The sequence below is a fragment of the Pteropus medius genome, unplaced genomic scaffold, assembly GCF_902729225.1.
Source record: "Pteropus medius unplaced genomic scaffold, Ma_sr-lr_union100, whole genome shotgun sequence".
Taxonomy (NCBI): domain Eukaryota; kingdom Metazoa; phylum Chordata; class Mammalia; order Chiroptera; family Pteropodidae; genus Pteropus; species Pteropus medius.
The window spans coordinates 7,234,904-7,248,932 of NW_024347788.1; the positions used below are offsets into that span (position 1 = coordinate 7,234,904).

Here is a 14,029-nt window from a genome sequence, read left to right on the forward strand (position 1 = left end):
CCTCACCACGGGTCGACGGCGTCGGACTCTGAGGAGGCGGGGCCCAGGCATCAGCAGTGTTTAAGACCCACACCCACAGGTGGTTCCGAAGCCGAGGACCTGGGACATGGCAGCGTGGCGCCACGTGCAGCAGAGCCGGCTGGCACTTGTGGCAGCTGCTGCTGCTGCTGCTGCTACGTGGTGTACCAGGCAAGAGAGAGCTGATAAAACGGGGGAGCAGCCTTTCGTTTGTCTGCACTTGTCTGTTTAGAAGAAGAAAATACTACAAATCTATGGAATGTTTACGGTGAACCACTTAAAGTACTTTTAAATCTAGTCAGGATTAACACAATGTTTCTGAAATCCTTAAGTATACTTGGTTTGTACACCTTTTCAAGGACAAAAAACTTTGCGTAGTTAGTTGGGGAAATGGATTATTCCACTTATTTGAACTTTCCTGATAAGTCAGTCAAATGTCTACAAGTGTTAGAATCGAGGCGTAACAACAACAAAATCCAGTATCATCAGTCTCCGCAAATGACACAGGATGGGAACGTTTTCCACGGAAGTTACACGTGCAGTTTTTTCTTAACACTAAATTCAAGAGAAGTTAGTTAGGAATCTGTGGATATTTGCCCCACCTAAACTGAAATAAGAGAAAAACAGTTACGTGAATGTTCGAGCTAGTGAGCACGAAGCGAGTTTTTCTGGTTTATATAAAATACAATGAAACGCATTCTATATAAGAAACTGTATTTTCTCTCAAAAGAAAAATTCCAACAAGATCAATCAGTAATTTAAGTCTATGATTTACAAGGAGTTTGTAAACAGGGAGCTGCGGCTCTGAAAAGCCACAGAAACTTACACTGTGTGACTTGTCGCATGTCAATGATCTTATGTAAAGTCTTTCAAAATCACTAACTTAAAAGTTTTCTTAAAACACGTAAGTTTGCTATGCATAGCAGTGGCTTCTCCCAAATGTTCATTATTTGAAGTTTTACCGTACGTACTGTATTTACAATATAAAAAAAAATCTGCCGTTTTACATGGGTACAGAATTCTAAGATCTACGCAACCAGTTTCAAAATAGGTGACCGAGAGAAAGCCCCACGTCCGCCGCGTCCTCGTGCCCTTTCGTGAGTGTGACTGCACAAACCTCTGCAGCACGGCCAGGGTGCCCGCGTTGACCCGGTGGATGCCATCGAGGAGGACCAGCTTGCCTTCCAGCGCGGCGGTCACGAGGGGCGAGGACCGCCAGGCCGTGTCCCCGTTCGGGAGGGTGTACCTCTGCTGCAGCAGGTCACGCGCCGTCATGTCCTGAAACCGGTCCCCCCGCCCAAGAACACACGGAATTAATTTTGAAGGCGTGGACGGCAGCTTATTTAGCTCCCAGTTACCTCTCAGAGCATTCCATACAACAACCGGAATTCAACTCCAATCCATCAGAGGAAGACTCACAAGCCTTTCTTGGTCATTCGAGGGTTTTTCCTATTACTCATCCACATAATAGAGGAAGAGTGAGGTTTTTTCCCTTTCGATTTAGCGTTTCCCCAACCCCCTTCTTTTAACATGTTCGTTTCCTATCTACAGGGATAATGGCAGTAATTTTCGCTGATTTTAATGGACTTTCATTCAATCTGCTTTACTCCTGGCGGGGATCCAAATGCATGCATCCCTGTTTAAGAATTAGAGGCCACATAAACTCAGTGGATGGAGATGCCTATCAATAATGTACATTTTTCTTGCAGTTGATGAGTTCTCCTGAAAAGCCAGGCTAGGAGCCATGACAGTGACTAATACTTCAAGGGACTTGAAAAAGGAGGAAACTGAGAACAGTCATCAGATGAGGTACAGGAATCGACAAACAATAGCATGGCACTTATAAGCAATTTTTTAAAGTGCTCATACAATGTGCCAGCACACAATCAGTGTAACAGATTTAAGCAAACTCTTACTAGTAGTGGCATAGAAAAGTCTATGCACTGTAAACAATTTTGGTGCCACGTAATAAGAACAATTTTTTCTTAAGTGAGTCACTGTTGAAGACAAGTGCTTCTTTTCTGTTACCAGTTTCAGATAAGTTTTGTGCCACTTTTATCCAACAAAAAAAAAACTTTTACAGCCAATTTTAACTAAAAATTTAGTGTTTGGTAAATTCTTTGAGACCTCTTCAAGTTTAAAGCAGATAGAAAACTAACGAATTTGCTTCTATTCACAATGGCAACAAATGGGTACTGAAACCAAGGTGAAAATTTGTCTTAATCACTTTGATGATATCACCACCCAAAAATGGCTGACTGAGGGCGTGAGGAGGCCCTCACTGGTCACATGGACACCTGAGAAACAGTGACATTCAAACTCGGCAAGAGCCATGAAGGTAATGTTTTACCCCTTCCTCCTAATGAGAATTATGAGAGTGCACAAGGATATACAAAGTGCTTAACAAAATGGCTTAAATTAAAAATCGAAAAAAATGAAGGGCAAAGAAAGTAAGAGCAGGGCTTGTTTCTTTTAAGCATTCCTATCTGGCATGAGGAAGGCATCCCACTGATGCCATATTTTTAAGGAAATAGATGGGTGTTAACTTTGAAAATCCCAGCTGCAGACTGAAAGCAGATGATGGTTTCCTGACCCAAACCCAGCCCCTGAGTCTTTTGCTGGGCCCAGGGATGGAGACGAGGCACATGACTGCGGCATAAGAGGTTCAGACCCCTGAGAAGCTATGGCTAGCAACTGGCAGTTTAAAAAAAAAAAATTTCAACTGAGAAAATTATTCGCTCTCATACTAATACATCGTGAAATCGGTATTCTGCGAACGACATGAAGAAACACTACTTCATTTGGCCACGATTCCAGAGAACTTTCACATCGTGTTACTTCACGCAAGCATTCCCTTTCATACAAGTTGTTGATTTTCCTAATTAATATTCTATACTGGGAGAAAAAATGAAATTCCAGCTTTTCCTTAAAGAGATAATTGGCCCAACTTTCCACAATATTAGTCATAATCGGAAATTATTTTCAATGATGTGAAAATTATTTTCAATTGTGTGAAAGTGCCAGGATACCAAAGTAAAAAATGAACTTTCACAGAAAAAATGAACCCAATCAAACCTAATTAAGAGAACTTTTTCAGCATCGTCTGAAATGGGTCAGTGAAATGAATTAATTTCAATAATAAGCTAATTGTTAAAATAGAGTAACAGCATTTTCAAGTGTTTCTGTCTGTAGAATATTTGGGTTTTAGTACCAGGAAATTGTTTTCATATCTTGATTTATTTTAAATATATGACAGTGTTACAAATAGATCATTTCCTTATTCTTCCCACCTATACGCACATTCCTAAAGCAAGTGGAAAAGCAACATTTAAAAAAGTGCGCATATTCCAGTATGAGCATTTTGAGAGTATACTAATAGAAATCAAGAAAGATGAATGTTTCCATCTTTGCATAAATTTTCTTATCCCTGAAACCTTTGAACTTAAGAGAATAAAAATAGCGCTAATGATATCATAAAGCCTGAACCATTTCCTCTTTCTGCGTTTCCTTAAAAGTTTAAAAATAGCAGGACATGAAATCTGGCTCCTACAGAGCTACCGCTGTGTAACCTTCGACACCTCCTCGCTCAGCTCCCTGGAAAACACCCACATCACTCTTAGGATTCTATGTAATACGGAATTTTTTAAAATTAGCAATGAAGAAAGCTTTCTGAAAATAAAATGTCCTAGTAAAATGAGAAGCATAAGTGAATAAAATGTATCAGAGAATACAGATTTCAATCCTAAAGCAATTATATGCCTTAAATGCTTTTAGTACCTTTGAATGGCACATACTAATTTTTCTGAGATCCCTTTCAAAAACCTGAATACAAGTCATTAGTTTTATAAAATAACTGCAAAAAGTGGTTGTGTGTTGAGTGGCTAGAATCAGATTTAGAATTAGTTTTTCAAGGTATGATATTCAGAAAGATAACTGAAAATATTATAGTAAATTTTTAGTGTGTAAAAAAATTTGAGTTACCTCTCTCTTAAATATAAATATTGATAAGAAAGTAAAATTTTACATTATAATGGATATATAATTTTTATGGTAGAAAATTTAAATGATTATAGCAAAAGTAGTATATAGAGTATCGCTTAAACTAGGTTAAAAAAAATGATGCAAACAAAAAATGATGCATTTCTATCACATACATGAACCCAGGAGAGTTTCAGAAAGTAATTAAGCTGGCTTCAAAAAATATGTATAACATAATGTATTATAAAATTAAAAATAAATGGACAAAAAAGCTAAACAGAGAAGATAAAATCAAGAAAGGTAAAGATGACACACAAAATGTACTATAAGAACCTAAAAAGCAAATCTAATCTTTCTAATATCAAATACAAAAAGTGACATAAAAAAATTACATAAGTCATGATAACCACAGCACTGACACCAAAAACGTAGCAGCACTACAATTCTTGATAATAAGATTGAGAAAAATTTGTCCCATGGGTCAGGTCATCACATAAAGAAGAAAGTTTTAATGAGTTAATGGAAATAACAACAATTACAGCAGCTAATACTTATAGAGAGCTTACTAGGTGCCAAGCATCTTACCTAAATTAACTCATGTAATCCTTATAACTCTAAGAGATACGATTATTGTCTTCATTTTGCAGATGAGAAAACTGAGTTACAAAGAGGTGAAATGGCTTACTCGAACAAGGACTCAGTAAGCAGAGGAGCCAGATGATCCCCGAGAATATTACTATGACAAATACAGCAACAAATTTCAGTAAAAGAAATTCCATAGAGAAAGATCTAATCTGGATTAAACGACCCATGGGTGTTTTGTGGAGTTAATATTCCAGCTGTTCGCCTCTCAGGCGACTCTTCACAAAATTTCAAATTCTTTGAGAAGAGATGAAAGTAGTGACCACGACATTAATCATCCCCCCAAATGCCCTAAACACTGCTACCTCCACTGCTGTTAAAAGTATCTTTAAATAGATTACACAAGAGTAAAGTAAAAATGCTTTAGTGAACAGTAATTATATCTCTAGGTGGATATGCTTCTCAATTTTCTTATTTCTGAAATGAAAATATAAACAGTGGGCATTTGTTTTTTGATTGGAGTAAATATGTATTATTAATGATTTTTTTTTTTTCCAGAAGAAACCAGCTGAAATTCTGCCTGCTTTTGAGGTCTACCAAAAAATATCCTGGCAGTTGTATAAATACTAAGAAAATCTGGGATTTAAGTAAATAAAAGAATACACTAAGACTAGCCGATGTAAGCCTTCAACTTTGTAAGAAGGGATTAATTATGTCCATACCTATTAGTGGCAGAATATCGTGTAAATATTGCATAAGCACAGAATGTTAGTAATTTTTAGGTCCTGGAATGGAAATGAAGCCATTATTTACAGCGTAAGCGTGCTCTGTGAACAGAATGCCAGGCACGCTGCCAACATTCTTCAGTGTCATTTATGTTTGATCTCAAACAAAAAGGCCTCGTTTTACATATACTGTAAAATTTATTTGTAAACTCTTCCATGCTTCTCCCTCGAGTTCTTCCTTTAAAGAACTATTTTTAACCTGTCACACATATAATATGCTCCCGTTATGTACACGATCATGGTGTTACAGTGTCCCATGATTAAGTTAACTCTGCTATCAATGAAAGGAAGCTGACTTTATATAATGTAGAGCTCTCTTCATTGTAACCTGTGGGATCCACTGCGAGATGATCTGCTCTAGTTAAAAGATTTATCCTGTGAACATTGAACAAAATTCTTCTGATTGAAGCTGCCTAGAAGTCAAACCCACTGTCTCACTAACGAATGACCCAACAAAAGGATATTTTAATAAAATAGTAAAATAAAATGTAAAGTCAAGGTCAGTGTAGGTGCAATAATGTAACACGTACTTAATGAAGGTTGCCAGTCCCTATCCCGTTCTCCTACTTTCCTGCACTCCAAAGGCCAGAAAAGTAGAAACATCATTTCTTAGAAGCCTTTCCAGCTAGAGTTCTGTACATGACCCAGGTTCTCCTAAGCATTCTCACAGACACAAAACTGGGACATGAAAAAAGTTGGCAGTGAGCAGTGACAGCAAGGTGTAAGCCAGTGCGAGGAGACCTGCTCTTTAAGGTAGCTCTGGCCCAAGCTATCTTGGCTGCCACTTCTAACTGGGTAAAATCCTAAGACTGTTTTCTGTCCCTCTGGAAATTCTGTAGGTTCTCTAACACCCCAAAATAAACCCCTCTCAGTTTTAGATAGCAGGATAGATTCCATAGTTCACAAGGAAATCCACGGCTTAAGGATAATGATATTTTAAAAGTAAACCGACTTATTAAAGCTTGTGAAGAAATGTTCACAGATAACTAAGTATATAAAAAAGAGTAAGAATCATTTCAAAAAGGAAGGCAAAAAAACGTGATATGCTACAGAGTAAAATCCCAGTATATACAAACTAAAGAACCACATTGTATTCAAATGGTACTGCAAACTTTGCTACATGTTTATCACAAATGTTTGACTGTTAGAACAGGTAGCAATAGATTCTAGTTTAAATGTATGCAATAATACTTGCCTTTATAATAAATGTTTTTAAAAGCAAGTAACAAATAAGATCTAAGACCAAGGTCGGTGTAAGTACTAATAACCTGTCCATATTCAATAATGCCACCAGGAGCAGACGTGGCATTTGGCTTCACTCAACAACTCACATCCCTTCTGGTCAGCCAACACGGAAGGGGGAACAGTCGGACGGATGGGCACAGGACAGGAAAAGCGGGCTTCCATTCAAGTCTGCTGCTTCCTCAGACTACGATACATGGGGTAGGAAGTAAGATATCTTTAGAAGCAAATAAGATAATGTCTGGCACCTACTGGGTACTTGATAAATGACAGCTGAATCTGAATCAACTGAAGAAGCAAAATAGAAACATGTTAAAATGCAGATGTAACAATAAGTCGTAGTTCAAGACTAATAGAATGATATAACAATGCTGTATGACAGAAAAATTCTTGTCTTAGAATTTAAAGAAAAAGTAATATTGAAACAAGTAGAAATTCGTAAAGGAAAGTTGACAAAGGTCACATATGACCTGGTCCTTTAAAATAATATACATTTTCAAAATTTATCTATCCACTTCTTCATATACTGATAGCTTACTACATATGAGTACTGTTCCAGGTGCTAAGGATACCGCAGTGAAAAAGATAAACACAGACTTTACATTCCAGAGGGAAGAGATGAAAATAGAAAAAGCAGAGGATGAGGACGAAAGAGGAGACACAAATGAGAAAAATGTCACGCAGTGATCAGTGCTATTCAGAAGATATAAAGCAAGGTGATAGCCAATGAATCGGCAGATCAAGGATGTTTTAACTTGAATGACAAGAGGCCACGTGGAGATCATGGAAAGAGTATTCCAGGCCAGGACAACAATCTGTAGAGAGCCCCGAGGCAGAAAGGAGCCGGACAGGTCTGAGGGAATGACACAGCCAGCGAGGCTGCACCGTGATGGGCAGCAGGTCCAGCAGGAGAGAGACGGCTGGAGAGGCGGGCATGGGCTGGTCCACCTCAGTGATTCTCAACCTAGGCTGCCTGCTGGAATCACTGAGAAGGTTTTTAAAGAAATCCCGAAGGCCGGGTCCCACCTCGGACCGATTACCTCAGACTCTCTGGTGGTGGGGCCTGGGCTCTGGAACTTTACCAAAGTTCCTTGAGTGGTCCTGTTCGGCAGCCAAGGGTGAAAAACACTGATGGAGGACTCAGATGACAGGGTGAGGAGCCCTTGGTTTATTCTAAGTATGACGGAAAGCCGTTGAGAGATTCTAAGCAGGGAAATGACGTGGTCTGGTTTACTTTCTTAAAATATTCCTCCCACTACTCCTTGGAGAATGGTATGGAATGAAGCATCATTGTCTAATTAAATATCTAAAAATGTTTATAGATACAGAAATGTTCTAAATGTCTACAATTAAATATCTAGCAAAGAGAGTAGAACTTGAATGTTCTCACCAAAAAAAAGATAAATTTAAAAATATAATCAAAAATATGCACAAACATTCAACCAGCTAAGCTGACAGTCTCATATCACATACACATGCTAAATGCATTCCATATATATGTGAAATGCATTTTCCACCAGATTCCAGAAAAAGTGGGTTAGAGCTACTGGAGATGTCCATAGCTACAGTGGGACCTGCAAAAAGCAATGATGTTGGACCGATAATTGGCTGTGTGGGGTAAAGTAGACGGGGAGAAGCCTAAGAAGTGTGCTGCGGCTCCAGTACTTGATGGCTCATTTGATCGGCTTAATGGTTCCCTTCTGGAAAACGAAAGCTGCTTTGCTCCCGCATGGAGACATGGAGGAGCAGGCAGCCAAAAGCCTATTCACTGGGTGGGCTACAGGCAAGGGCCAACGGATTCAAGGAGTGTCGCTCAGGACAGAATGTGGAGGCTCCCAGCTGGAGCAGCACAGAAAGAGGCCAGCTAAGACTAAGACACGGGCTGGTAGAGGTAGCAGGGCGACCTGCCCACCCTGCCCCGCTTCCCATCCATGTGGCGGCATCATGAGCACCGCTCCTCGCCTGCCCCTTGGATGCAGGGAACTTGGGGGAACCATGGGAAATGCACAGGAATGTCACCGGAGCTAGGTTGGCCAAGGGCCCTCTTCAGACTGCGAATGTCCTCACATTAGTCAATAGTGTGTAAAATCAGGGTTTCGACAACTTCCACTGGCTTCCATCCCAAACTCCTTTGACTCAGCTCCCAGAGGTGCTGGCTGAGCTGGTAAAGAACACCTTGCCTTTGGTGTCTTCCTTGACTCTCTCTGTTCTGCCAAACGGCTTTCACCCTAAACACTTTAGAAAGCCCTGTTTCCACTATGAGACTGGCTCGTAAATCAGCAATAAAATGCTACGCATTCAGAAGATGGTTAGGATCCTGAGTGGTTGAGACTTTTTAATAGGAGAAGAATAGAAAAACAAATCATTTAGGAATAGTAAAAGGCAACTAGATGATAACTCTGAGAAGTACATATTTACTTTTTATTTTCAAGAATAAAATATGTTAAAAAATACACTGTACTTACAAAAATTTGTGAATTTCAAAATCAAATCAAAGTTATATCCTTCTTTCTTTTCTTTTTCAACATAATCCCCATAAGGAGAATATAGATAGATATATAACTTCATCACTAATCTAAGCTTTAGCCAACTCCTCACTCTTGCGGTGAACTTCGATGACTATAAAATCCTGAGGACCCTTAAAAGATTGCCCAAAGATCCTTAATCAAAATTATTGTAAAGTTCACTTAGAACAAAAGTACTAACTAATGGGGACAGTCAAGCATAACAGTGTGTTCTTACCAACAGTACCAGAATCTTGTCACACAGTGTCCTAAAGTTTAGAACTATTCCACAGGAAATCCCCAAATTTGAAATTCCTTTCCTCTTTGAGTTTATGAGTCTTATGTTTTTGGATCACCAAGGATGGTAAATGAAATACCTTTCAGGCTGGAGTTCCTTATTTGGTAGGATTCCTTTGTAATATTTATTTTCTTTCTTGGGCTAATGGATTTGGTTTTATTATAATGTTTATTTTTACACACATGCCCAAAGGCCTCCTAGTATGTGTTTATAAATCTAATAAATACTTCATGATAACTAAATTTAAGATAACAAAAACCAATGTTGTCTATTACTTTAAAAAGTATCGTTTCAATTAAAAAGGTATCCAGTGCATACTTTCAAAATTATAAAAGATTTCAATATCAAATTCAGATACTTTTTTTAAGCAATGTAAAACTTATTGCTTTTTAAGTGGTAAATTTCTGCAACATAGAATTACTTCAAAATGAAACTTTATAACATATATTGCAGAGTTAAACTTTAAGATACACTTTGCATTTTTAGAATGTACAACCATAAAAGATTACTAAGTTAAGCGAGCAAATATCTTGCTTTTTCAATACATAACTTTGTATCATGTCCTATCATATAAACACTTCAAGTAGTTCTAGTTGCGAGCTTAACATAAAACTATTACAAGTATCATTACAGTCAACTTTTGAGATTACCTCTCTGTCAAAATGAGAGCCTAAGGTGTGTTTTACAGAGTTTCAATTACTGTCAAGGACGACTTCTATCAGTTGAAAACAACGCTCATTTTTGGAAACTCCTACATTCCTCTATTCTGTTACCAAGTAGAAAAATAGACCAATACTCAAAAACAAACTGTGATGTGACAAGAACACTAGCATTCTAGAGCAAATCAAGCTAATGTGAAGGAAAGCATTCCAAATAAAAACAGAGGGTATTTGTAAGACCTCAACTCAGTTCCTTCTCTCAGAGTGAGCTTCGTTGACAATATCTAACAACACTACACGTACATTAACCTAACAATCCCACTTCTAGGAATTAATCCTGAAGATAAACTTTTAACAATATGAAAATACATATTTATAAGGTTATTCATTACAACTGAGTTTGTTTACAAAATATTGAAAACAACCCAACTGTCCATATGTAGGAGATCGACTGAATAAACTTTGGTATATCCATATAATAGAATAATATGTAACTATAAAAAAGAATGAAGACTATATAAAAAGGAAGACAATTACCTTCAGTTTACAATTTCTATTACAAAATTCACAGAGGATGTAGAATTTGCAAGCTTCACTTTTTTAAACGACACACCTACTATGTGCCCATGAAGGGATGAGCAGCATGTTGTCACTGTCTTCAAGGATCTTACAAACGATGGGAGAGGTAAATTGCTAAATTCCATCAATTCCAAGAAACACACTTTTAACACCTTAATATCTCTGAAATCAGGGTATGTCTTCAATTATCAGAATTCTACAAGCGTTGCTGGCCAACTAGTTATCATTGCCTGTGCACGTGTGAACTTGGTTTTGTATGTTTGTCTGTGGCATAAAAGGACAACTACAATTCATTCATGTTTTAGTCCACAAATTAGGGACCATTTGGGAAAAGAATATGAGTCCTAGCTATTGCCTAAAAATGTATCTGTCAACACCTTCTGTGAAAATCAAGAAAATACCAATATCAAAACCAGCTGTCAGTAGCTTGGAAGAATATCCCGGAAACAATAGAAGAGTACTCTGTTCTTGACAGAGCACAGCGGACACGGAGAATATTGTGTGAAACAACACGAACATCTACAACTGAAACAACAGGTGCTTTCAAAGATTCTGATCTTTAAAAGATATCTTCGGATTCTGAAGATAAAGAAGTTTTAAAAATAGTTGATCCATTTATTACATTTATACTTTCCTTTTTCTGTACGCACAAGAGATATACAACCTAAATTAAGTCTGTAAGAGTCCTTTCATTAAGGATTAAATAAAAATTCCAAGTGACAGTCTTACATCATAATTTAATTCTCAGTACTTTTTCTTTCTTAGTCGTATATAAATAATGATGTGTCTCACAATTTATGGCATGTCTGAGTTAATGAAATACTGTCATTATTATAGTACAGACTGATAAGTGCTATCAAAAAGGACATTTAAGAGCTGCTGACGCATAAATCAAACCAGGGACTCACAGAAAACTCAGAGGTGGTGGAAGTGGAGCTGAGATTTAAAGAGTAAGCAAACTGGTCCCCAGGAGAAGCAGCATTCTGACAGCATGAGCACTGCAAGGAAACACAGATGCTTCAGGCAGCATTCTAACAGCATGAGCACTGCAAGGAGACAGAGATGTTTGAGGCAGCAAGTCATGCTGGGGAGACCAAAAACCATTCCTCATGGCGACAGTTAAAAGGGGAATGTTAGTTGCGTTGGGTGAGGCCTCCAACCTGGCTAAAAGAGGCGTAGAGGGACCAAATCAAAAAGAGTGCTGTGTGCCAAACAACAGAATTTGAGTGTTCTCTTCCAAACTATGAGCAGTGATTAAAAGGTTTAAAGCAGGGGGAAAATTAGAAAGATCAGGAACAAGACAAGGATGCCTTCTCTCCCCACTTTTATTCAGCACAGTATTAGAAGTCTTAGCCAAAGTAATAAAGCAAGAAAAAGAAATAAAAAGCATCCAAATTGGAAAGAAAGAAGTAAAACTGTCACTATTTGAAGATGACATGATACTATCTGTAGAAAACCCTAAAAACTCCATCAAAAAAATGGTTAGAACTAATAAATAAATTCAGTAGAGGTTCAGGATATAAAATCAACACATGAAAGTCTGTTGTGTTTCTATATTCTACTAATGATCTACTAATGATTGGAAAGAGAAATTAAGAAAACAACCCTGTTTATAATTGCAACAAAAAGAATAAGAATCAATTTAACCAAAGAAGTGAAAGGCCTGTATGTTGAAAACTTTACATATTAAAGAAAGAAATTTAAGAAGAAACAATAAACGGAACAAATAAATAAATACTCATGGATTAGAAGAATATTGTTAAAATGTCCATACTACCCAAAGCAATCTACAAATTCAATATAGTCCCTATTAAAATTCCAATGATATTTTTTAAGGAAATAGAACAAATAATCCTAAAATTTTTATAGAACCATAAAAGATCTTGAGTAGCCAAAGCAATCTTGAGAAAGAAGAACAAGGCATCATGTTCCCTGATTTCAAACTACATTACGAGCTTTGGTTATTAAAACAGAGTGGTATTGACATAAAAACAGACATACAGATCAATGGAACAGAATAGAGACCCTGGAAATAAACCCACACATACATGATCAATTAATTTATGACAAAGGAGCTAAGAATATACAATGGGGAAAGGACAGTCTCTTCAATAAATGGTGTTGGGAAAATTGGACAAACACATGCAAAAGAGTGAAACTGGACCACTATCTTACACCACACACAAAAATTAACTCAAAATGGATTAAAGACTTGAACGTAAGACTTGAAGTCATAAAACTAGAAGAACACATAGGCAATAAGTTCTGTGACAGTGGTCTTGGAGACGGTTTTTTAATTTGACACAAAAAACAAAGGCAACGAAAGCAAAAATAAATAGTGGGACTATATCATACTAAAAAGCTCTGTGCAGCAAAGGAAACGATCAACAAAATGAACAAGCAACCTCCTGAATGGGAGAAGATATTTGCAAATCATACACATGATAAAGGGCCAACATCCAAATATATAAAGAACTCATTCAAAATTAACGAACAGTAGCAAAATAGCCCCCAAATTGTACAATTAAAAAGTGGAAGCGCATCTGAATAGACATTTTTTCAGAGAAGACATACAGATGGCCAACAGGCATATTAAAAGATGCTCTACATCATTAATCATTAAGGAAACGAAAATCGAAACCGCACGAGATGTCACCGCAACCTATTAGAATGGCTATCATCAAAAAGACTAGAAATAACAAGGGTTGGCGAGGATGTGGAGAAAAGGGGACCCTTGTGCACTGTTGGTGGGCATGCAAATCGGTGCAGCCACTATGAAAAATAGTACGGAAGTTCCTCAAAAACTTAAAAATACAACTACCACACGATCCAGCAATTCTATTTCTGGGTATTTATTCAAGGAAAACAAAACCCCTAACTTTAAAAGAAGTTATATACACCCCCATGCTCACTGCGTGGGATATAAAAATAACCTAAGTGTCCACTAATGAATGAGTGGATAAAGAAGATGTGGTACATATACACAATAGAATATTATTCTGCCATGAGAATGAAATTTCCTCATTGGTGACAGCATGAATGGACCTCAAGGGAATTTTGCTAAGTGAGGTGAGACAAATACCATGTGATACCTCTTATGTGTGGAATCTAAATAAATAAATAAATAAATAAATAAATAAATAATCAATCTAAGCTTATATATACAGAGAATAGACTGATGGCTACCAGAATTAATTAATTAATTAATTAATGGGGGGAAGGGTGAACTTTTTTTAACTTTAAATAAATTGAATAACAATTTTTAAAAAGGAGGGAGAAAATCAGAAAGAACAAAATTCAGTATTGGAAGGATAGATTAGACAACACCCAGACTGGAAACAGGTCTAAAGCTTAGGAAGCTAGTGTGGATAATCTAGGTGAAAA

The 14,029-nt window shown here is 37.3% G+C and overlaps 1 protein-coding gene across 6 annotated transcripts in view; it reads right to left on the bottom strand.

Moving 5' to 3' along the window:
• Positions 1 to 14,029, bottom strand: part of VWA8 (von Willebrand factor A domain containing 8) — a 265,675-nt gene that overhangs the window by 187,497 nt on the left and 64,149 nt on the right. For all 6 annotated transcript variants that reach the window (XM_039877207.1, XM_039877209.1, XM_039877206.1 and 3 more), the window contains exon 13: positions 1,136 to 1,296. In XM_039877207.1, the coding sequence (XP_039733141.1) occupies positions 1,136 to 1,296 (161 nt within the window). The remainder of the gene's footprint in view (positions 1 to 1,135; positions 1,297 to 14,029) is intronic.